The 26,779-nt window shown below is 29.5% G+C and overlaps 1 protein-coding gene across 3 annotated transcripts in view; it reads left to right on the top strand.

Moving 5' to 3' along the window:
• Nucleotides 1-23,759, top strand: part of LOC143251984 (serine/threonine-protein kinase DCLK1-like) — a 62,011-nt gene extending 38,252 nt beyond the window's left edge. For 2 of the 3 annotated variants that reach the window (XM_076503436.1, XM_076503435.1), the window contains exons 7-15: nucleotides 2,856-2,913; nucleotides 4,271-4,390; nucleotides 5,456-5,602; nucleotides 9,189-9,322; nucleotides 11,718-11,795; nucleotides 14,521-14,617; nucleotides 15,521-15,601; nucleotides 15,843-15,956; nucleotides 21,439-23,759. In XM_076503436.1, the coding sequence (XP_076359551.1) occupies nucleotides 2,856-2,913; nucleotides 4,271-4,390; nucleotides 5,456-5,602; nucleotides 9,189-9,322; nucleotides 11,718-11,795; nucleotides 14,521-14,617; nucleotides 15,521-15,601; nucleotides 15,843-15,956; nucleotides 21,439-21,537 (928 nt within the window). In that variant the 3' untranslated portion in view covers nucleotides 21,538-23,759. Of the gene's footprint in view, nucleotides 1-2,855; nucleotides 2,914-4,270; nucleotides 4,391-5,455; nucleotides 5,603-9,188; nucleotides 9,323-11,717; nucleotides 11,796-14,520; nucleotides 14,618-15,520; nucleotides 15,602-15,842; nucleotides 18,947-21,438 lie in introns of all 3 variants that reach the window. The other variant, XR_013028779.1, reaches the window with a different exon arrangement.
• Nucleotides 23,760-26,779: the final 3,020 nt, after the last annotated feature.

Raw genomic sequence — 26,779 nt, 5'->3', positions numbered from 1 at the left:
AGAAGTTATTAATAATTTTAATAAAATAATAACCAGTAATCTTGTACAAGTATAATTTTTTGCTTAATAAGAAATATAAACAAAAAATACTTGCATAGGATAAGCTTCTTAAACTTGTAAATCTGTAGGAAAGCATAACTCAAGTCCTTTGCTAACACAATGGGGACAGGGCAATACTCAGTGAGCATACCTTATGTAGAATGATGCACAGTGCAACAATATTTATAACTCTGAGATTTTGTAATGTGTCTTTATAAAAATTGGTAAGATCTTGTTAAAGTATACAAATAGTTTGTAAATGCTAAAATACCTGTCATTTGTCTGGGTTATGAACTTAAAGTTTAAGGTTGGATCCTGTGATAAATATAAAAGAAATCCTAACTTTCACACAATTCATTACTTATGACATATTACAGTATTCATTGTTACTTTACCAAATGTTTTGTATATACTTAAAACCTGGTATACATTGTATTGATGGTCAGGGTGATTTTGTGGGAGATAATGGTAGTATTGGTACTTTACCTACTTTCAACATCAAGCTTGTAATGGGTTCAAGTAGGAAATAGGTACAACTGAAAAGGCTTTGTATCAGTCTTGTGGCTGTTGAAGTACAAACTTCATTTGAGTTGATATATTACTGCAATAGTTGTAACTTTTTTTCTTAAGTTACCTTTCTCCATAAAGAGTTGACCCCCATACATACACATCACATTAATATTCCTGTGTTCCAAACCATCCATTATCTCACAAATTGAGATAAACACACCAACAAACAGATGCATAGATGTTTATGCTTTATATGTAATATGAAGATGCCAAAATATTATTTGCATTGAGTATTCAAATACAGTTAGTTATTTTATTGTAGTTATTAGCTGAATTGCCTCAGTGCAAGATGATTTTTGTGTTAAGTATAAAAATACATTTTTCATCTTATGGTTTTCCAATTTTATTTGCTTAACTTCCAAAACCTAAATGAATAGCATAAGTTGTTTTAAGGTAAATGGTTATATTTTATTTTCTATTTTTCTAACGTCTCGTTAAATGTAGTTATTATCAATGTGTAGTGCAATGAAATGCTTAGAAAAGTTCAACTGAGCATAACTAGTTGAGAAATCAAAACTGAATGTGTGTGTGTGTGTGTGTGTGTGTGTGTGTGTGTAAGACATATGCCAAGAGTGCAGATAAATTTATTTCTCCTTTTTTCTAACATGATTTATGGAGCTTAAAAGAATGCATTAAGCAACTAATCTTGATTCTTTCTGTTTTTATAGAATATTTTAGTATATGTAAAATTATATTCAAGTTACAAAGTTCAAAAATTCAAAACAATTTGAAATATGCATCAAACTGAAGTTTAAGGATTTTTCTTTAAGATTTTTGTAATGGCAAGAAACCCACTTAAAGTAAAAATGTATTCTCATGATTGCTGGTGTCTGTACTTTATTTTACTTAGTTTTAATGCTCGTACAAGCATCTTAAGGTTTCTTTCAAAGTTAAGGTATTAAAACTTGCATAACATAAACTTTAATGCTAATTCCATTAGTACACATTGGCTGTAGGATTGTTTAATTAAATTTTGAATGTAACCTAGAAAAATCTTGTGATGTGCAGTACAAGGGTGCCCATAATGATATGGTTAAGAGCCAAGCTTGGTCCATAGGTTAGGGTGCTGAACTGTATCTTGTGGGTCTGTTGTTCAAAATAAACATCTTTACAAGTCACACATATACCCAATAAGGGGAAAACCACATGATTTGGTCATGTAAGAATAGTTGGAGAGTTGGCAGTGGGTGCTATCGACCAGTTGCCTACCCTTATAATCTCTTAACTCAAAATTAGCAATAGCTAGCACAGATAGCATTTTAATAGCTTTGCTTGAATATCCAGAAAAAAAATCTGTTACATGTACAGTAATCTATCTATGAAAGAATTCACTCAATATATCTATTGACCAGTTTCATATTTGTGATGTAACATTGCGCCAACAGATTGATTTTATATAATTCTATCTTAAAAGCCTGTGAAACATTGTGCCAAAGTAATAAACTTTTATTCATCTTCAAGTACAGTACATAATTTTCTGAGTCATGAATAGTCCTTTCTCATGTTGTAATAAATAGTTTTAGTTGTATATTTGCTATGAAGTATAAATTTTTGTGCATATTTGTAGGTCTTGTTTGGACATGTACATGCATTACATTCTGTAGATGAATTATTTGTTGAAACTATCAACTTGTACACATTGTCAATAAGTTTTTTTGTTTTTTTAATTATTATTAATAAAATGAGTAATACTTTTGAGTAAGTGCAAATCTTTTTACTGTAGACCAAATTATACTTGAACTTAATGGGCATTTTAAGATTTAAGTGTAACATGTTGATTCGGTTAATCTATAAATGACAAATATATTTGGTTGCAATTTGAATTATGTTTCTAACTTTTGGTAATGTTTACAGAAACAGACAGCATTACTTTGTTGTGTCATATACTAGTTTATCATACACAATCTTGTGCATAAGTCTGGTTCTTTGAAAATAAACTAAGATAATATTTGCCTTTAAGTCTCAAGAAGTGTAAATAAATTAAGTCAATAAAACAGGTGGTGCTACATAAAATATTGGTAGTGTTCTTGTGAGTTTAGGAAATTGGCATAAATTGTGTGATTTTCATTTTTTAAAAACCTTTTTTAACCAGCAATGGTTAACTTTCCAAACTTTTTAATGTTTTAAGTCAAAAGGGATTTGTGAGTGTGAAAGTTTTAAATGTTTCATTATTCTCATCTGTGTTCTTCCAAATGTTTGTTATATAATTGTGTTAATGATGTTGTAAATTCTGTATTTTGTTCCAGGGTTACACAGAAGGAGTTTGCCTTAAAAATTATTGATAAGACAAAGTGTGCTGGAAAGGTATGAATTATTTATGTACAGTATATTTTAATACATGTAGTACATTACTGTCCTGACCAAAAATTTTGGAAGAAGTTTCATTAGAACTTTTATTCAGATCCTAGTTGCAAATTTTTCAATTGTTTATTGTAGTAAACATCAACATAAGTGGGAGTTATCTGTTTACCTTGGCATCAAACTTAATTTAGGTTGAAGTAAATTGTCTTTTTTTGAACATAGGCAAGTTTGAGAGATGTTTGATATAAGATTGTATGAAGTGTATTAAAATTCATTTGTAAATGTGGTTTTCCAAATTTTATTTCAGACTATAATGTAGCTAACTGATCTTTGTGATAATAAGGGGTGTACATGACATTGTGTGAAGGTGGGTGGGAACTGGCTGATTGGTGTAGTGGAAAGAGCTATTGTGTTATGTAATGTAAATGTAGAGAGTAAAAAAAACTGGTTAAATTATAAGTTGTATCTAAATATGTATACATGTATATAATAAATATACATCTTACAAATTAAGTTCTTTTTAAAGCCTTTAGAAGGTAGCAGTTTAGGTTAAAATGCAAACAAAGATATGCACATTTAACAGTAATCAACAGATAAGGACAATATTACTACACTGTGGTATACTGAAAATGACAAAACCATTCTTGTGATCCATTTGTACCTGTAACTGGTCATCTATAAAATTCTATTACAAGTACTTAATGGAATTTCTGCTTTCTGTAATAGCTATAGAATCAGTCCCTCATACACTAGTTAATATTGAAGGCAATACAGTTGTTTTGTAGAACAGCTATTAGCCTCCATAACTAAATCGTCCAAAAACAAGTAATTCTCTAAACTTGTGAATATGAAATTTTCAACCATACTATATCCAGTACTGATGAGGTGTTTCATCCAGCATTAAGGGACCCATTCACCTATGGTTGAAGTAACTTATGACTTCTACCAAATTTTTTTTCTGCTTTAAAAGTCTAGGAAAATGTGAAATATAATTTTGTAGAAGTTATGTTTGGATACTTTATATAAAAATAGTTTCTGATTCCCTTTTGTAAAATATGCAATACTCCTTTAGCTGTAAACTTCTAGTAAGGAGGAATCTGCTACATGAAGATGACTTATGACATTGAAATTTTGGTTTTAGCTTATGTGGTACGAGTTGCAGAAAGCTTCAAAGATTGGGTATAGAATTACTAGGATAGACATCTTGTTTGAAGACCACCATTTCATGCTCATTTGTTTTTTGTTTTGTTTTCATGTGTGTGTCAATGATATTTGTATGTTAGAACTTTTTAAAATCTTTACTGATGTTAGAATATTTTGCATATAATGTTTTTAATATATTTATGGTTGTGGATAATAGGAACATCTTATTGCCAGTGAAGTTGCCATCATGCGTAGAGTAAAACATCCAAATATTGTTCATCTTCATGAGGAGTTTGATGTAGATAATGAACTGTATTTGGTAATGGAACTAGTAAAGGTTAGTTACTTCTTTCTGTACTATTCCTTAGATTTAATGATTTGAGAAGTTCAGCTGCCACATACATAAGGTGGATCTGTCATACTGAATAATTCCAGTTATTTGGTTGTTTTAAGTAAAATAGTTCAACAGCAGATTAGCTACTTTATAATAAATAATAATAGTATTAAATTTGCATTATAATTTGTATTGAACTAGTAACAAGTTAAAATGCAAATACTTCAACATAATGCTGGCAAGCACTTGTCACGAAGAAAAGCAGTTAATGTTCTTGCTTTAAAGTACAAACCTGGATTAGTTAATGTTATGTAACAGATAAGTTCAGTTTCTTATCTAGAATGTCTAATTTCAAGAACAAATTGTTGTTTTTTCACTCAAATCTTGTGAAAAGAAAAATTTCTGTGTGATACTACTGTGCTTTCATAAAAAAATTGTTATAATTTACCTGTAATATCTGTAAGATGCAACATGTTTCTTAGTATTGTAATTGTATTGAAAGTAACTTTTATAGTGTTTCAGTTATGTTGTTCAAAGTGTTTATAAAACAAATACTCTTTCAATAAATTGTTATTAGCAAAATTAGTTCAGTAGTTTGGTTTGTTAGCTTAATGTGCTGGTAAGTTATTAGGACATGTATTGTTTTCAGATCTTGGATTGAGTTTTTGTAAAGCATAATTGGAACTACTAAGCTTTCCCTATTGAATCACAGTAAAACAAATTATGACTTTTAGAAGTTACAGCTTTTACAGTTTGTCACTTGTGTAGTTGTTCTCAAGTACAAAATTTAATTTCTCACATTTAAACTTCTATTCTGAAGTACAAAAATCTTGTCATTATAATAAATTGTCAGATTATTGGTAGCCAAAGTCATTGTAAATTACTGAATCAAATCTGTTCAGTATTTTAATATTATCTTGTAAATCAGGCCTTAGGTACGACAGAAATTGTTTAACTTCAACCTGTTATCATTTGACACACCCAAAACATCTTGTGTAAGAAAAGAGCTTTGTGGAAACCAAAAATCTATGATATATTCAGTTGTTAAAATTTTTTGTCATTATCTAGGGAGGAGATCTTTTTGATGCTATAGCTTCAGCAACAAAGTACACTGAAAGAGATGCTAGTGGAATGGTATATAATCTAGCCAGTGCTCTCCTTTATTTACATTGTATGAACATTGTTCACCGTGACATCAAGCCTGAAAATTTGTTAGTAAGTAATGACATGGACTAATCACTACTCTCAGTAGTGTCATTCATTAACATCAGTTGTTAAGTAGGATAGGTATGTCTTAAGTAGGATAGGTATGTCATAAATTAGTAAACAGTTTATCTATAGTTTTTATAATGCACAAGACACCAAATGCAGTTACAGCCTGATAAAACCTGAAAGTACAAAAGATGTTATTTGTAAGAAACAATGTGTGATTGTTTTAGCTAAGTGACATTCATTGACATGTAGAGTAGATTTAGACCGTATGCATGTTATGTCATCAAGTCTTTCCATGCACGATGCATCTTTTTTCACATCTAAAATAGCAAGCTCCAAATTATGATTTATGCAGTAGATGATGAGGGTGTGTGTGTCATTTGCTAAAAGTTGCACTTTTTTAATTTTGGTCCATGTTAGCATGTACCTCGTTAGGATTCAAGCTGATTTGTGTTTGAGACATAATGTCAAGATTTTTTCCTATGGAAGAATTAGCAGTTTTATGCCTACATACACACTTTGACTTGGGGATTAATCAACAGCAGTGAATAGTGCTAATTTAGTGACTGGTGTATCATCATGCATAAAACTAACATGCACTAGTTCCTGTTCAATCATTGCAGCACTCTGGAACCATCAGCAAGTATAGAAAAATATTTAGTTAGAAGCATTAACCTGTTCCATGGTTTCTGACTTAATGACAGCTGATTTGCAACCACAATCATTGAGGTTGGTTTCTTCCACCAAATTTACACTGATTATATTTTGCATTTTACAAATACAGTTGTGGCTTTCTGTATTAATAAATTTTTAAGAATTTTTGACAATACTTTTATAAAATGACATTTATACTTTACCCATTTACATTCACTTTTCCAACATTATTTGAATGGCTTTTTCTTGTCATCATACGTTTTGTCATGATGATGTATCAGCATCAGAGGTAGTAGTCTGGAAGTTGTACTTGGCACTGTCAGTGTCGTGACTGTTTTTATTGGTATGACTGGAATGGTCTGATTATCTCAGAGGAATCTGAGACACAAATATACAGTAACAGTTGTTTCTTTATGGTCATCTTAAGACTGTATATTACCTTTTGTTATTTTTGTGATAATACCAAAAAAATCTGAATTTTGTGAAGCCTCTGTCATGATGACATTAGAAAGTATCATGCATAATGTGAGCATGCAGTTGTCTGCTAAGGCTTACTTTAGCCAACTGTTAAATTTCCACAGTAGAAGATGGCAATTATAAAACTTATTCAAATTGTTTGTTTGTTAGGATGTTTCAAGTCTTTCAGTGACTTGAGCTGTTCAGTAATTTTTACTATTATTTTTAGTTGGTTTTGATGTAAAATTTGAAGTCCAAGAAATGTAAATTTTAAATACAAACTGTAAATAAGAAAAAAAAAAAGATGAATACAAAACTAAGCCTAGTATACATGATCACGTGCCCTACTAATTGACATGGTTATGCATAAAAGAAAATTTATAAATATAAAAATGGAAAAGCTTCAAATCTTGTAACAATACAATAAGAAAGGTATCTGAGTGGGAAAATAGGATAAGAAGAAATAAATATATTAATCTTATGTTTATTTTAAAAAATGTATTCAGTGCAATCCAAGAATCAGTAGTGATGGAAACTTTTCTATTTTTGCCCAGTTACCACTAATAGCACAAGCACATTCCACTTGTTCAAGTTTTTTCCTTTTTTAGCATTAGTTTGTTTTTGAATACTTAACTGATTATTCAAATAATTGGTTTTCCCCCACATACAAACCTGGAAATATGGTAGGTACTCTACTCAAAATATTATGCTTCTGTTATAGAAAATCAGTATATAAAAGTGAAATTTTTACTCAGACAGATCTATGCACATTTGATAATATAATCATTGTCCAGTAACAAAATGTTTGTCCTGGGTATGCATACAAATGATATTTTGAACTCTTGTATTAAATGGACTAATTATTGTTTTAAAAAATGTTCCTTTTAAGAAACTATTTTCCTTTATTGATAAATGTTCTAATTACTAAATATCCTTCAGTTCCTCTTCAGTGTAAGTAGGTGATTCTACATATCATGGCTAATTTTGTTTCTAAGTTGTTACTGTAAACAAGTGCATTTTACTGTAAAGATGGCCTATTATATGTATGTCAGTATTCATTATTCAGAGTTTGCTGGATGAATATCATTTTTGGTATAGTAAGTGGAGACCATCAAATGTACAAGATTTGTGTTAAGTTTTTTGTTCACAAAGGGGGCTTGCATCACTTGGGGTTGGCAGGCTTAGCTCAATTTCTGTTAAATATTTGTTCAGTAACTGGAAACTGCCAAATGTATATGAAGACTACTTTTTGTTTTAGAATAAACAAAGCCCTGAAATATGGCATATTTTCATGGGTTTTTTATGTAGATGTTTGACTTTGTGTTTAAAGATGCAATTTGCATCTAATGAGACTATGAGGAATTTAGTAACAAAAGAAGGAAGGATAACATTATATAACATTGTCCTTCATATTTTTGCATCCAGCTGTTAATACTAAGGATGAATTTCTTTTCATTTTGTTTGTTTGAACAGTTATAAGTTGGTTGTGTAAAACATGCCAAGATGTATATCAACTTCTTCCTACTTTATGTAAGGATTTTGTTAATCATTATGAAATGTAGTAGACTTGTGATAGGGTACTAAATTTATTACATGGAGGTCAAAGGCTGTACTTAGTGGTGGAACTTCAAAGGAAATTCATTAATTTTTGAACAATAGCTAATTATTTCAAACTTACAATTTGGGATAAAAGACGGTTGGTATGGATATGATATAGTATGTAGTCTGGTTAGCAGTTCTCAATAAATAACATTACAAGTTGCATTTCATTTTGAAAACCTTTCATAATGATAAAACTTCTTGGTGATAGGTTACTATGATGCTCAATTTGAAATCTGCTGGCCACTTATTCAAATTCTTGTTCCAACTAACATACTTGCCTTTTCAGCTGTGGGGCATTATAACTACAGTCAATTCCACTATTTGTTGGTAAAGTAGCAGCCAGAGTTGATGATGGGTGGTGATGACTAATTGCCTCCTTCTAGATTTTCAGTGCTAAATTAGAGACAGCTAATGCTGATAGCTCTTATGTAGCTTTGTGTATAATTCAAAATAAACCAATATAATCTGTATGGGGAAAGTTTTTTGATATTTAAGCTGTCATAAATGTTTATTCATTGTGCTTTCTTGTTGATTATATGTGTACTTATTTTTATGGGAACATTCTATTATGCAAATTTATGGGTAATCTAAATTTAGTATACTTGAAACTGATATAATAATTGATGATAAGGTTATATAACTCCAGTTCAGTCTAATCTTTCCTGTAAGTATTTAAATTTTCAAATATTAGTATCATTATTTCCAACTTTTATGATTCATAGGAACTAAACTGAATGGATGGCAACTGGCTGTTGTAGAAACACAAGTGTGGAGAATAGCATTTTAAATTTTCCATTTTGTCTTATAATTAGTTTTAAGTTTGCTACAATAATTTAATGTTGCCAGTGACTTGATAATTTATTACTTTATTCTACAGGTGGTAGAGCATGAAGATAGCAGTAAGTCTCTGAAACTTGGTGATTTTGGCCTTGCTGTAGAAGCTAAAGAACCTCTATTTGTTGTTTGTGGCACACCTACATATGTAGCTCCTGAAATCCTGGCAGAAACCGGGTAAGAAAGAGCTTTAGTAGAAGTCTTTTGACTCAAATATTTTTGAATGTCACCATTCCATAAATAATTTAATTCAGGTAAATGTTTCTAGGTTTTTTGTGCAGGTGTTCACAAGTAGTTATGACATTTTTGTGAATTGAATATCTCAAGGTTGTAAACGTGCTAATCCTTTTATTTTGGTTTAGCTTGCCATATGCCTATGTGTAGAAACTAGTATCACTTTAGTCATGTCTGACCATCTGTGGAGAGGCAAGCTAATCTCAAAGGATGGATCAGATACTTGTACAGTTTGTAATAGGTTCAGGTTTTTCTCTCATAAATGTTGCTTGGGGTAGTTGGTGATGTTTGCAATGTTAAATTCTTGAATATTACACATTCAACATTTTATTTCAGTGTTATCAATAAAGGTTTTTGTATTTATCATGTATGAACATTCTTTTAAATTTCTCTCATCTGCAACAGAAAAAACTAAGTCAACCTGTGAACAAAGAGGCTGATCCAGCTGGTAATTACATATAATTCACATTAATCATAAATAAGGATTTTGTTTTTCATTTGTTACTTAAGGTTTTGTGTTTTTTTTACATTTAATATCTTTGTTCAGTTTATTTTCTGCGTAACATTTTTGGAATACATTTTGCCAACACTTTTGGCCTTACAAACCAGTTCTGTCTATTAGTTTCTTTGTAAATTGTAATGATTCCAAAATTCTAAATGCATAATATTCAAATTTTGACTTCCTAAGTTCTTTTATGTATTTTAAGGTGTTTTATTTACTTGAAGAAAAAACTAAAATCAAAGAATGTACAAATTACTTTTAATTCTGTTAAACATACTTAAATACAGAAGAAACTTCACTTAGGAAGAGTTAATTTTTTATTCTGTCTTTTTGTTTAATCCATATAAGACTGATTTGGTTAACTCAAACTAGTAAACTTTGTTTCTGTACATGTATTGTATAATGTTCTACACACTTCATTGTAATAAATATAGTGGTCAACCAAACTTTCTATAATTTTTTTGCAAAGATAAGTGTTTATGGATTTACAACACTAATATCTATGGTTTGAATTCCGGCAGTGAATACAGCAAATAGCCCAATATACTTTTTTTAGAAAAACAAATAACCAAAGCCACAGTTTTTTTTGTTTGGAATAAAATCTTAACTTGTATAGTATATATCTGATGTATTTTTACACCTATTGTTCCCTCAGTTGTACTTGTGTAACTTCAGTGCTGCTGTCTGTTGCTGTTAGAATTTAACCCTTTCATTACAGGCTTGGTCTCAGGGGCCAATCTCATGATCATTCTATGCTTGTTATAGATTTCATGTTATAACTTTTGATACAGTAAGCATATCTTTATGAAATTTTGTAAATTACCAGCAAACATTACAAAGCTTTCATATGTAAAATCAGATTACTTTAATTTTAAAGTATAATAAAATAAATGTTTTTCATGCAGTTTTTTCTTTTCAAATGTTTACTATCTAACATGCCAAGTAATTATTTTAATGCATCAGTAAATTATCGAATTTTGCATGCAAGATCTTTAACTTTCAGATAATTATAATTATCAAACTTATTCTAGAAAAGCCTTAAGTTATCTGTTATTTTCATTATTGTATTTCTGTACAGGTTTATTTGGTTTTACTGACCTAACCACTGTAAAATCTAGGAAATGTACATAAATTATGCTTTGTTTATTTTAATGACTATAAATTATATATGTTTATTTTAAATAGCTTAAATCTTCTAACATTATAGATGTATGCATCTGTACATATAAAATATTTTTTTTTATTATATTGACCTTTGAACTGTGCCCTGACTGACATTACAGATATTAAAATGAAGTGGCACATAGCACTTCTGTTGCTCTATTCAAGAATATTAAACTGGTCTTTACAAAATGACCTGTCTTGGCTGTGTTCTAGTGTACCAGTATTTTGTAAAATTATTAATTTCAGTTATAATGCATTACTACTATTTACTTGTTTTATATATTGTTCTAATAATAATAATTATTTTCTAGTCACAAACTTTATACTCATTTGCTGCTTGCCCTAAGTTGCTAAGTCTTATCAAATTTTGGACACTGAAGATGCCAAACAATTTTTGTTTTACACGCACACAAATAAGCTGTTTGTGCCTAAAAAATATGAAACTATAGACTTTGTTTAGACATCACAAACATCTAATTTGTATCAATGCTGCATTCAGTGTACCCCATGACACTCAATTTTAGAAATTTCTTTTTAATAATTACTCTTAAATTAAGAAATTAATTGATGTATAATATTAAAATATCTACAACTTTATACAAATGTATTGACATTCATAAAATAGTAGTTAAATAAAATTTGAATGAGTCTACATTTTTTTGCTCATTGTAGGTATGGACTGAAAGTTGACATCTGGGCTGCTGGAGTAATAACGTATATCCTTCTCTCTGGTTTTCCACCATTTGTTAGGTAGGTTGACTAACTTTCAAATGTAATATTGTTTTAATTCAGTAATGATTTCAAGTGTTCCATGTTTTTATTTAACTGGATAATAATATTTTGGTGTTAAGTGTCAACTGTTCATGATGAAATGCACTTTTAGTCTCCAGTTCTTCTCTTCATTCCTCTTCTGGACAACTGAAGATCTGGTTCACCTAATACCACAACCATTATATTTCATTTAAAAAATAAAGCTTTTGTTTGAAATTATTTGAAATTTGACAACAACCTTTCTAAAAGTATAGTTTTAGACAATTCAGTGTTTAACTTGTTTATTTTTTATATTTATAATACAAAAAAGCAATTAATGTGGTTATTTGTACTTTGAATAGTTCACCTGCAGTTATTTTTGAGTATAAAAATACTGTTTGTTACATTAGTTTTCACATTTCATTCACATAATTTTTAAAACTTTCTAAATGAATATCAAAAGTTTTTAAGATAAATGTTTATATATTTTCCATTTTCTCAACTTTATTATTTAACTATCATCAGTGTACAGTACATTGAAATGTATAAAATTAAGACATAACCATTTAAGAATTCTAGCTCTTGAAATATGAAATTAATGTTTGTAATTTGAACTTAAAGCTCATCTAGACTGTTGTACTTAGAGAAAGATATATAACCAAGACTGTTGTACTTAGAGAAAGATATATAACCAATTAAATCTACTTTATTTCAATGATGTGTTCTCATAACAAGACAACTGAAAATTACTTGTACATTTCATAGGTTTTTCAAATAAAGAAATATAGAACTTTGAAGTATTTTGTATTTCATTATGCTAATTTCATTCAAATACATTAATAGTAAATTCACTTACTTAAATTTTGAGTGGAACTTGGTAACACTTTGCAATGAGTACAGAAAGATGTTTACAAAATGTAACAGTTGTTAAAGGGTTAGTTTCTCCATAACAAATTTTCAATCAAAAATATATAAAATAGTGTACTGGATCTGTCTTATTGCAAATCACTTGCCAGGAAGCCATTCATTCAGTACAAAAACAAGCTATATTTGGTCATGATGGTAGACCAAAATGCATCTAAGATGTGGCTTTTTAGTGACTATGAAAGACTTAATGTATACAGTGTTAAGTACCAGATGGTTGTAAACCGATTGATCCAGTAGACATTTATATTATGAGAAAAAAGTAAAATTACCCTACACTACAGATGTATTATTCCTTTTAACTTCTCACTGTGAGGTTGGGCAGGCCAACTGACCCTGTAACTGTTTTGTTCTTATTATTGTTTCTATACTTTAACTTTTACAAGGCTACAAAAAGTGTGCTTTGCCTGAGTGATGATAATATAAATAGTAATTTACACTAAATTTCATAATTTTGGAGATGTGTTAAATAGATTAGAGAAGAGGGGATTTTTATGGGAGCAAATTTCACAATTTTCACAGTAGAGGAAATTCTTGTTTTCTTAATATTGTATTATAAAAGTACTAACTTTTATACCATTAAGATATGAATTGTTATAGCTTAAAAACAGAGGTGTTTATTGGTATATCTTAAAGTAGTTTAAGTTTTGAAGGTAACTGAGTAAAGTTTGAAATGCACAAAAAAGTGCCTGTGGAAAGAGGGTGAACTTGCCTATTATAAATTGAATGAAAGGAGTTTAAAATAGCATTTAAATTATTTTTTTTTGGCTGCAGAAGTCATTATTTAAGAGGTCTTTTGTTCAGTACATAAACTTGACAGCTGGAAGTCATGATCCCTTCTAAAATGCTTTTGTGCCATAAAGTAATTTCATGTTCCAACAATGATTCATCTGAAATTACTTATTTTTACTGTGTATTTCTAGAAGTTCCAGTTTACATTAGATATCATTTGTCAACTATACAAAAATATTTAAGTATTTTGAGAAATGTTTATCTTCTAAATTAACTGTCAAACCATTGGAACTAATATAATTGCTTATAGCAATAAGTCACTTTAGACTGCAATTTTTTTTTTCCTCACATTACTTGAACTAATCAGTTACAAGTTTCACATTAGAAATATGATGTTTAACATTATGTACTTGAATATTTGTATCTGGATTGTTCTTTAATTGGTTTGTTAGACTTTAATGCTTCCATCAGGGACTGTGAAGAAGATATTCCAAAATGTCTATGTAACTAATGTTTGGGCTTCATATAATGTTGATTTACAATTATTAATATACAATAATATCCAATTAGTTTAAACTTAAAAGACAGTGGGTACAGTTGAACTGTAGTATGAATTAACTGGTATCAAATGAACAAGGTTTGTAGATTTATCCTTCTGAAAATGTTAGGTTTCTTATTAAAAATATGAAGTTAATACTGGACTTTCTTGCTTTTGATTTGAAATTAAAAATAACTTTTTTCTTAACTAAGATTTATCATATCCATAAACTCATGAATGTCATTCTTTTATAATTAGTTCTAAAACCTTTGAAGCTTTTTAATCTTAGTTTGAAAGATCAGTTGTGTTAAATATAATAATGATTAAGGCACTTTTTTTTGTCTAAACTGTCATATATATAAAGTATTTGGTCAACCTAACCTTTGTAATTATTACAAGTTTTAGCTGCCTGTATAAATTGGCACAAAGCATTTGGCAGTTGCTGGGAAGTAATTTTTTTTGTGTACGTTTATTTACATCTATATTTAATTGCTTTTTTTTGCTCTCTTTTTGTTTTTTTTAACTGAACAGTGAAACAAATGACCAAGATGAACTGTTTGACCAGATTTTAGCAGGAAAGTTTGAATTCACTAGTCCATTTTGGGATGACATTTCTGATTCTGCAAAGGTATGTTTTATGTGTTATCCAAGAATATTTGTTAAGAGTTGAAATGCTAGTATTAAACAAAAATGAACATGTATGCTTGTATATATAAAGTGTATGAAATATTTGAGACCTTTCATAATTTTTACTTTTTCTAGTTGGGAGATGAATTTTTATAAGAACAGAATTCAAAGTGCATGTGAAGTTAACATGTACATTTGATTTCATTCATTGACATAATGAAGATGTAGAAAATAATTTCTAATTAGATGAAAAATGACTGATTTATGATATTTGAAATTAGAACATGTGAACACATTTTAGAATGTACTGTTTGTACTTTAGAATGTACTGCTTCTGTTTTTAACAATTTATTGAAGAAATCCATAATAATCAGCATTTTATGTAAGGATAATTTTGAAGTTCAATTTAAATGAGTCGTTTTTACAGTCGCCTCTGTAGTCTCAAAATTTATTATTTTTAAGTCTTCCATAAAAATATCAAATGCCTTTCTTAAATCTTAAAATTAAAACTTCTATTCCTGATATATTAGACAGTCAGTTAGGTGATATTATTTTTGACTTAGTGTATCTAGCTAGCAGTGAGGACTGAGGAAGTCATATAGGTAAGATTGTTTTTAATAAAATTTCGGAAGATTACGAGAGTTAAGGTTAAAACATCAGTTTGTCTTCAGTCAGGTAACTAATCTGACTTCATTGGGTTATTTCAAAATATCATATTGTTATCATTAATATTAGTTATTAGTTTTAACTGAATATTAGTCCTAATCTTCCCTAATTCATCTTGAATAGATTGTTGAACTTTCTTTTAAGTAGCCCTAACTCTGGCTTGAAAACTTGGATTTTTTTTATTGTTTAGTTTCTCTAGAGATATTAAACTACTTATCTCTTTCCTGATTGTCGTTAGGAGCTGATTTCAAATATGCTTCAGGTTGATCCTCAGAGTAGGTTCTCAGCTTCCCAAGTTCTGGAACATCCCTGGGTAGCAGTAAGTTTACTTTTATCAAACAAACCTATTTAATTTTTAAAAATCTAATTCAAGTTTGTTCATTCTTTCCATTGTGACAAAGTAAGACCTATTAGTTAAAAATTAAAAGTTTTAATTTTCACATTTTACATAATGCTCAATATCATTTTGATAAACACAGCTTTTTTATCTGTTTATATAGAGTAATTTCATTTTTGATTGTTTTAGATAACTAAGAACATAATTTTCCTTTCACCTACAGGCTGATACTGCTCGAGACAACGATATGCACTTGACTGTCTCACGAAAACTTAGCATGCACTTTGACCATAAGCCTAAATCTTCACTCCAATCTGCAGGCATTGCTCTGATTGCTGTAAGTAGCTGATACTAACCCCCTCCTCCTCTCCCCAGCACAGCTTAGTCCTTCTAGTCCACATAGCTTACCCAGCAGTTGTATGTGTCCTGCTACCTTAGGTCTCTTTAGTTTCTAGAGTGCAATGGAAGTCTAAAATTAAAATAAATACTTGTTTTTTTATGATGTAACAAGTATTGGATGTACCTTTTGAAGATCTAGTCATACCTATCTCTGATAACTCAGATGTTATACCATTAAAATAACCCAAAGCTGTATTATACATACATTTTCCTTTTGTTTTGCTTTTAATGTTACTTCTTCACCTTCAAGAGCAGTCATGTGTTAATGCATGTACACACATTTAACTACACATTTAATTTTTTATGTTAGTGAATTATCAATGTTTGCCATCATTCTTCCACATATGCTACTACCAGCTTAATGATATACAAGTATTTGCAGTTTTTATAATTGGCTTTCAATTTCAAAATTTTTTGCACAAAATAAACTGATTGCTTGCTAATCGGACTACTTGCACGTGTGTAAGCTGTTAAATATATTCACATTTATGTTAATCTTTAAACACATTACTATGTTGTGTTTACAAAAATAGCACTAGAGTGGGTATTTTTTGAGATATAAATTACACTTGAATTAAATGAAGTGATAAAGATTGAAAATGTGTGTAAATAATGCTTTAGCTGTAACTGGTCTCGGAAGACCTCCTATGTGTGGTATTTATATATAATTATATCATAACAGTAGGACCAAAGGTCTTCATTGTAAGTGAAACATGCTGACTCACCTCCTGTGTTAGGTATACATGGAAGTGTGTGATAATAACATATCAGTAACAGTATACCTAATTATCAGGCATTTAAAAAAAAAAAATTAACAAGTATGTTTTTTAGCTTGAGTGAACTGTAAAAACAGCTACACTGTTTGCTGTGGTCAGGCTTGAATTTTTTTAGTTTTAAGTTGGCCTTTCAGGAATGGTTTTATAATAAACATTTAGTACAAACTGTGGTAAAACCTTCATTAAATTGTTTGTGCAATTTTACTGTGCATTGGTTAAAATTAAAGTATGAGATTAGGGAAGAAATCAGTTTTTTTAAATTTACATTTGTAAGTAAAAAGTCCATTTCTCCATCTCAAAATGCTTCCTTGAAGTGATGGTGAGTTTTGTACAAAATAGGGCCATATTTGATTGTTAATGGTTTATTCAACTATGAAATGATTCATTATCTCTGTAACCTCACATAGAAAATTTCTGAATGTTGTTGAACTATTGATATTTTCTTTTACTTTTTTGTACATTTTGTTTCTCATGTTTTAATGAATTGGTCTCATTTTTTGTCAATAATTGCTTCATCTGTTTTACTTTTTACATGTATAACATTACTGTGGTTATACAGAAGCAGTCACATAGTATATCAGAGATTAATGTAGATTTGAAACTTATTTATTAGCATTAAAACTTTTTAAATATGGTGAAGATTTTCTAGTTTTTATGAATAAATTATATGGTCCCTTAAATTTGAATGAAGATTTAATTAATTTGAATTACTTGATTCTGTAATTTCATGTATTTGAGCACTTTGTGCAGGAATTCAGGAAACCATGAGCACATAGTCAGATATATATAATATATAGAAGTGCCTTTGTGGATCTGTTTGGTAATTGCTTATATTCTAACATTTAAGCTTCACCTAAATGTTCATGTCTGTTTTTTTCCTGATTTCTTGGTCAAGGGTAAAAAGCTGGAATTTTGCATATACTTGCATTTAATATGCTTGTGAACATGTTCCCAGTATAGATATGCAGTGGAAACACCTACTTGTTTTGTCAAGTGAAGACAACATTTGAGAAATTGTGAAAAGTTTTATTGTAACAAAATCTCTTGCTTCACTTCTGTTGATGTTTTTCAGTAAGTTTTCCTTGACTGTCAAGTGTGCAAGAATTTGATTTTGTAGGCACTTATTGTTTTTGCATAGTTACACTCAAATTCAGTTAATTGTCAGTATCAATTGAACTCTTTCTATAGAAAAAAATACATAAACGTACAGTATAAAAACTGCAGTACTAGTGTTTATCTCTTGACTTGCACCATTGCTACTTACTGTGAGCTGTCCACTCAGCAATTGTTCAGTGTCTGAGATATGTATATATTTTTATGGTATTAAATTTTACTCAAGGTATTCTATTGCAATAGATTTTTTATTTATATCTGTATAAAATATACTAGAAAGTTAGACAGGGCAGTTTTATATGTGTGTGTATTTGGATACTACCTGAGGTTATTATGTTTAGCACTATCTCTAAGAGTCAGTATAAAAAGTTTTATGGGAGCATTGAAGGACCTTAGCTTATAAAGCTTAAGAGCAGCCTTGAAACTACAAAAGTGCTATAAAAATAAATGGAAGAAATCCAAACTACACCTGTATTTTTGTGAATATTTATGCCCGAGTTAGAACACCTCAAAATAGATTCATACTTGTAACTGTTAAAATAAGCTCTAACAAAACTTTGATTCTGTTGTTGGTTATATAAAATGTAAAAGTATACTCATGAAAAGTAAGAAAGGAATTCTCATTTAAAGGCAAAATTGAAACATCAATTTTGCACGTTTGGAGCATGCGTAATTAATAACAAAGTGTAATAACTAGCTAGTTTTGTTATTATAACTTTTACTGTGATATCTGGCTGCTGGTTTATATGTAATAGCATTCCACTTTTAAATGTCTTTCAAAATTAAACTCATAAAAGTTAAAACCCTTTGTACAGTCTTAGCTTTACTGGCATGGTATCTTGCTAAACCTGATTTCCTAATAACTTTCAATTGGTTTGACCTCTGTGATTTCCAGTAACGCTAGTATTGTGATTTACTTGCACTATGTTTGCTGAGCTCTGTCATACTGCTTGTTTTCCCTCCTTGCCTTCTCCTCTCTTCTACTCTCACGTTATCTCAGAGTTGGAGCCAGTGACCACCAGGGGGTCAAACATGAGGAGTAAGTATACTCTTCCTTATTTTTTTTTCTTTGTATTTATTTTGGCTTTGTAATGATTTTTCTGTTTTAGCCATATTCTCTATCAGAATTATTGCAGTATCAATTTGTTGTAGGTAGAAATTGTGCAAGTGATTAAATGCCAAACAGTGATAACAAGGAACCTATTAAAAACCTGTATCCAGTGTGGTTTCTGGAATTTCTTCAAAACAATATTTTTGAATATTGTCAGTTTTAGGCACCAAAATTTGTTAGAAAATCAAATTAGTTATATCATCATATGAAAATATAATTGATTATAAAAAAAATTAAAATGTATGTGAATCCCTTAGCAAAAAAAATAAAGCAAGTAGATAGTTTTGAAAGATACTGAAGACAAAATTAATTAATTTTTAAGGTGGTTTAAAAATAAAACTGAATAGCACAGTTATGATTCTTGGCCTAATAATATAAGTAATGAGTGTAAAAAGATATTAATTTCATACATTAATTCAAGATATTGCCTGGTTTTCAGTATATTTAAGTAAGTTGTTAAATATTAATATTACATCAATTATTTTAAAACTAATCAACTCATTACATTAGGATTTAATTTGTTCAAATTTCTTGTCATGCTTCAAGTAAGTAATAGAAATGGTAAATTGTAGAATTCATTTTAAGTATTATTTCACAAATTGTGAAACATTTATGGTGATACTTTCTTTATACAGCACAAGTTCCTTAAATTTCTTAATTTTATCTTGTTTGTAATGCTATTCAAGAACAAGTTTGCAACTAAATTTTCATTGATGTATGGTTTGAAATGTTCATAACTTACTGGTATATAGAAGACCCAAAGCATTTTGTAGCATTACTCAAAAATTACATGTAAGCCATGCCAATGGTTTATTCAAGTTACTTTTTATAAATGTATGATAGTTGGCAAGCACAATTGTCTTTATTTAGCACCATGTCATTAAATTAGATTTAACTTCTCTAGAAAACATTTGTAAAACTTAGACCTAAAATACACAATTCTGAATAGGAATTTTGATATTTATAAACGTTGAGCAATAATAGAATAGTCTTGACCTTTAAAATGTTCATACCTTTAAATTCAGGTACTTTAATAATACAATGACATTTCAGTTTCCATTTTAACAGAATTGTATCATGTTTTGAGAAATTGAATAGAAATGAAATACATTAGGGTGATAACTTTGACGTAGAACAAAGATGTGGATATATTGGAACATGTACAATTTTTGTGATCCTTCTAACACAGGATTAATATGAATGGCATTTTAGGTGCAAACTTTTATGAATACTGTTTGTACTTTAATGTGTTACACAGCTTGTTACATTGAATACCTAGAAAGAATGTGTATTGTGCTATACATTTTTATTCACATCAGTAGATTTTATTCTAAGTGTATAAATATTGTAATGTAACCTGTTGACTTAGGTGTATTTATTTCATTTTGGTTTTCAGTAAAGCTCCTGTTCAGCATTTTGTTTACATTTTTGCTTTTGTTAGCTACACCACATTTGACTGATATAACTTTTGTTTAGCATTCTTTTATATTCAGTTTTGCTACTTTAGCTGTACCTAACTTGTTTACAGCTTTGTGAAGCTTAGATTTGAACCTTGTTACTTTAGCTAGTAACTAGCTTTAAATATTTCACTTTTCTGTTCAATAAAATTTGTTAATGAAATACATTAAGATTCAGTATGCTTTTAAATCTATAATAAAAAAATATGCTTTTAGTGTTTGCAAGTAGCAATCACTTTTAAGTTACAAATACCTGTTTTATTTTCCTCTATCTTAAATTGTAAAAAGTTATTATGTAGTTTTGTTTTAACTTTTGTTAAATTACTGAACAAATATATCTTGTATAGAAATAATTGAATTCATTCAGTTGCTATATAAGATAGATGAAAGTTGTCTGTTATGTTAGGGGTTATATGTAGATAAACTGTGTTGCATTGTCACATGTACCCACCATACCTCTCCCTCAAGGAAAAATATTGTTTATGTTAAAGAAGCTAGAACAGTGCTAAACCTGTTTAATTTAGTTAAAAACATGTATTTAATTGTATGTATGTAAGAATATGAATTAAACTGTTTTATTTAATGTGCCTAAGAATTATCTTTTCTTTGAATACATTTATTTCTCATACTGTTATAGATATATTTGTTTTTTAGCCATTCTTCTGCCTTGCAAACACTTTCTCAGTGTGTTATATAAATTACGTATATAGTGTATTGGTAATTTAAAAACCCACAAGCTGTAGTTTTTATAAGAGCATTCCTTAAGCACAAATTCAGTTTTCCAGAAAATGAAGTACTTATTACAGTAATTAATTTTTACAAACATAGTAGATAGTTTGGAACAACCACTTGTTTGTAAAAGGTTACTAAAATCAATTAAATTGCATCATTGATTCACATGAGTAGTGACAACTTAAATGAATTTGTAAAGGTGGCTTGTAAATGGTGTTTCTTTTTATTTAGTCTACTGCTTTGGACAAAGGGCCCAACTATTTCAATTATCATCATCAGAATAAGTCAATCAACATCCATACTTCAGCCATTCCAGCTTTGACAGAATAAGACCTGATGTTTTAGTTTGGTAGATCTACATCCAACATTTACAGTTCACTCACTGCCAATGATTATTTGCTTTTGATGCTTTTCCTATTTCTAAAACCTGCCAATGTTTCGATTTTCAATTTGATTTGAATAATATAGTTAAATGCGCCAACAGAGTTGCAGAGTAGAACTGATAAATAAGTGTTAGTTTTTCAGAGCGTCTTCGTCCATATAAAGTTAAATTCATGGTCTATAAGAAATTTAGTATATAAATAGATTTTATTTAAAAATCACTGTACAAATCAGTCAAGTTTTTTTCTTTTGATTTTGATCTAAACACTATAAAAGAAAACATACTTTAATGCACCTAAAAAAAATGTATTACTGTAGAAGTTATGAAATTATACATTTAATTCTTAATTGAAGGAAGTAACTTGAGTTTGAGATTTTAAAATATCACTTTTCAATCTTGTAGTAAGAACTGTACAATGTGGATTACTCAATTCTGCTTATTCACTCTGTTTTTGTTTTAAATCTTGCATTATGATCTTACTGAATTTTTCACTTTTCTGTTTAATACACAAAATATAATAATGATACTTTGCTTAGAACCTTCAATGAAGACAGTGGGGTTAGTGTTCTTTTACAGGTTTAAATTTGATATTGTTTGTGTACTGTACTGTCTCATATTTTTATAATGCATTGTAATTGCATCTTTATTTTGCAATATTTCTTCTGAAGTTAATAGTAATTCTTGTGTGTGAGCATTTATATTTATTTTGTCCTTGAGTACTTAAATCAAATAATTATAACCAAAGACACTAAATGTCTGTTTTTTATATAAAACTTTTTTTTAAATTTGTGTTTTATTTTGTTATCCAGTTTGTTGTGCCAAATGTAAAATGATAATTCCAAATTATTTATCAGTAACAATTTTTAATGTGTTCTCAAGTCTGTAATATCATTTCTGATTTATGTACGAAGTAAATGGAGAAAGAAATTGTAGCAAAAATTTAGTTCCTAATGTTTTTATTTTAATACTAATATCATGTAGTGTTCAGTAGTTTTAACATGTATTGTGCTTATACTTGTTTTGTAATATTTTAACTTTTAATATTAGTATTGCCAATAAGAATTAGTACATTGACAATGTCACAGGATCTTTAGCTTTTATCAGGTAAATTTTGTTGTCACAAAACATTCTGGTATTGACATTAAACTGTTCATCAATATAGAGAACTGGAAAGGCTTTTATTATTCCATATTTAAATATGCCTTATTTCTTTCTATCTGTCACTATTAGATCTTTGTAATAGACTACTACCAACTTCCTGCCTAAATATTCAAGTGTAATATTAATGATATTGTATGAGTGTAGATTTCCATCCTGAATTTTTATCCATTAATTTTAATTTTGTTGTGAAGATGTACATTTCTCAGAATCAACGTGTACCATTTTCTAAATTTATAAGTACTCAAAATTTGTAATTAAAAACTTTCTATAGCTATTTTAGAGCAACGTTTAAGTAGTCTGACTGAAGAATGGCTCTTATGCTGGACTATTTGATTAGATAACATGGAGATTTAAAGTTGCTTGAACAAGAAGTAAAGTTGCACGTATTGATAAGTGAAAGATGAATTTCTATAAAAGGCAGTATAACAGAATAATTCGCTATGCTTAGGTCATGATATCCAATAATTAAAGTAAATAGTAATGAAACTTGTTTCCATATTGATGTAAGACTTAGAATTTTCCATAATGGCTGTAACATACTGTAAAAGGAAAGACGAAGAATTTTTTGTGTTAAGTAGATTGTAGAACTGACAACGTAATATAATTTCATACACTTTGGATACGAATTTTACATTATTGCAATAACCTAAAATTCAAAGAAGGAAATATCAAATGAAGTTTCCAAAAATATAAATAAATGTATACAGAATTAAAAAGTTAATTCCATAATACTAGTGTAAGATTCAAGAAATCTGTTCTTTACTAATAAAAATAAATTCTTTGTGTTGTGTTTAACTGTGTTTTGGCTAGTTTGTGCTTGTAATTTCACGTTTGTAAATGAAGTGATAGTTACTATGAAAGTGCTCATAGAATCTATATATACTTTTACTACCAGCATATTTTAATTGCCCTATAGATAAAAAAATAAACAATTCCCCGATCGTAATACTTGTATGAATTTTACATATGGCTCAAATTAAGAACTAGAATAAAGTGGTTTGAAAAAGGATACTCGTGAATGGCTTCTTTCAAAGATTAGTACAACTTAATAAAGTCAGTAAGCACTGTTTAAAACACAAATAATACTCAAAACCACACGTATGTCTGATTACACCGAGAATGTTGTAAATATTAATATTGTACGTGGTGAAAGTATTCATATGAATTTTTTTTATAATGACGTTTTGGCCTCAATAATGATTACAAAAAGAGAATTTGTTATGAAAGAATGCAGAAAATCTACATCGAAGATAATTTGAATATATTCTTTAAAAAGAAGTTTACCAAATCGAAAAGTATATGAAAGTGAATTATTGAATTCGAATAATAAAAGAAGCCAAAAAATTACCTTCAGTGTTTCAATATTTATTAATAGGAAAAACACATTGTAAAAGATACTCAAACAAATCACTTCCAGTAACATGTTAGAGTATAACAAATATAATTGGAAGATTCCTTATATTTTATCCAACAAAGGGTTATTAGCTGCATTCTATGGTTTGATATCAAATGAATTTTTCCATTTCTGTAAAATCGTTATCAGCCTCTGATCGTTTAGTTTGATACAATGTTTTGTAAGTGCAGTCGAGTGAAGTTATTTGTAAGTTCAGGTGTGGGTATGTAACACACTTTATTTTGGTTGATACGTCGATCTATATGCATCCATATCCTCGTGTATTTACTATTTTTCTTAAAAAAATAAATAAAAACGAGTTCTTGTAATAAGTCTTGCAAATATCTTTTCTGCAGTCGAATTTCAAGATCTGTTTATGGTTTAATATCTTGAACTAAATAATATCCCGTTATATGACGGATGTTACATTTCAACATATTTGCAATATAATTTCGTTGTTAATCACGATAATGGGTGGAATGTCTTCCTTAAATCAAATATAACGTGTTGTATATCTTTAATTTACATATTCTCCCGATAATTAATGAATAATTCTTGATTGTAGTTACAGCAACTTGAACTAGCACCAAGAAACTTGTGTAGCTTGGTCAAAGTAATACGTAAAAAACACCTTTAAGTAGAATAAGTTTATATATAGAATTTACGCTAGCGAGGGAAAAGTGACAAACTATGATTCTATAATTTTTATGAAATACTAAAATATCGAGCGAAAGGTTTGGATTGGGGTAGTAATACAGTAAAACCTGTCTAAAGTGGAATCACACGGGACCGAGTAAAATTTCCTGCTTAGACATAGTGAACATGTATTTCCTTAATTATGTATAATTTTTGAGCGGAACGTTATATTTGTTTGACTCAAGATAAACGAGACGTTTATGAAAAATTTATTATACTGTTTATGCTATATTTATTAGAATAAGAACAAAAATAGATATTCAGAATATACATAAAATCTTAAATTTATTTGAAGAAAGTGTCCAATTTTAATTGTTTCGTTTTTCTAATGAGCTTTCTTATGTTATGAAAAGAGAACGCTAATTCTACGGCCTTTCATAAAGTTCGTTTTACACCTATATTTTTGCATACAATTTGATAGCGTTAATATAACTTAACACTTGCGATGAAGTAGGAATTTCTATTTCCTCACTATCTTTTCCATTTTGTTCATCTGAATCTCTCGCATTGTTACCATCTTCCTATTCTATTATAGATTTTAAATCAGTATTATCAGTTTCTGTTAAAACATTCTTGTCAACGTTCACAAAACTTTCTGCATTCACAGAATCATCTGCATCAATCTTCTCAAAGTTTGGATTTCACTAGAATTGTCATAACAAATAACTTCCCCACAATCTCCGCCATTATCAAGAATAAATCCAGTTTTGAAAGCACTTTATTACGCATTTTGATTGAATGACTCAAAAATGTAATTGCATCTAACACATCAATTTTCATGGTAATTTCAGATGCTTTCTTACAGTCATTCATATTTGCAATAATATGCTGCCTTATCAATTTTCTGTATTTCAGTTTTATACACTGTATAATTCTATTATATAGTGGCTGTAGAACTGAATAATACCTGTGTATGTAATAAGGATTGTTTGTTTTGGAATTTCGCACAAAGCAACTCGGGGGCTATCTGTGCTAGCCGTCCCTAATTTAGCAGTGTAAGACTAGAGGGAAGGGAGCTAGTCATCACCACCCACCGCCAACTCTTGGGCTACTCTTTTACCAACGAATAGTGGGATTGACCGTCACATTATACGCCCCCACGGCTGGGAGGGCGAGCATGTTTAGCGCGACGCGGGCGCGAACCCGCGACCCTCGGATTATGAGTCGCACGACTTACGCGCTTGGCCATGCCAGGCCCATGTAATAAGGAAAGGCAGCACATGTGCTTATTTGAAAAAGTATTTATGTTTGTACTTTGCAAAGGCGAATATTGTTACTTATGTAAACTAGCATATGATTATAGTTTCCCCCTTTTTTATATAACTTGTATTTTATATAAAAGCCAGAATTTGTGCTTGTTTGAAACTATATGCATAACGCTGGATGATACAAGACTCATCACTGAACGTTAGTAAAATCACAAGCTCTAGAAAGCTGTTATTACACACACTGTTGCAATCACTTAAAAAACTTCAACAGATTATAACTGCAGCTTAATTGTTTATAATTATACACAGCTATCCATTGAATACTCGCAAGAAAGATCAATCAGCAGATGTTCATTGTAAATATAAGAAGTAAGACACTTTTCTATCAAAAGAGGAAATATGATATGGAAGGATTAATGTACGTCACTATAAAGTTCTATTAAAATCATTTACTAATCATACTACAATGAAGAGTTTAGCAGTGTATGAGTAAAGGGAAGAAAGCTAGTCATCACCACCCACCGCCAACTCTTGGGCTACTCTTTTACCAACGAATAGTAGGACTGACTGTCACATTATAACGCTCCCACGGCTGAAAGGGCGAACACGTTTGGTGCGACGGGGATTCGAACCCGGGACCATCAGATTACAAGTCGAACTCTTTTACTCACCCGGCAATGCCGGGCCTCTCAAAGTATAACAGACTCAGGTGAACTAGTTCTTATACTTTTG

The sequence above is a fragment of the Tachypleus tridentatus genome, chromosome 6, assembly GCF_004210375.1.
Source record: "Tachypleus tridentatus isolate NWPU-2018 chromosome 6, ASM421037v1, whole genome shotgun sequence".
NCBI lineage: Eukaryota > Metazoa > Arthropoda > Merostomata > Xiphosura > Limulidae > Tachypleus > Tachypleus tridentatus.
Note: the sequence above shows the minus strand (reverse complement) of the source record. Positions and strands in the feature narration are given on the sequence as shown.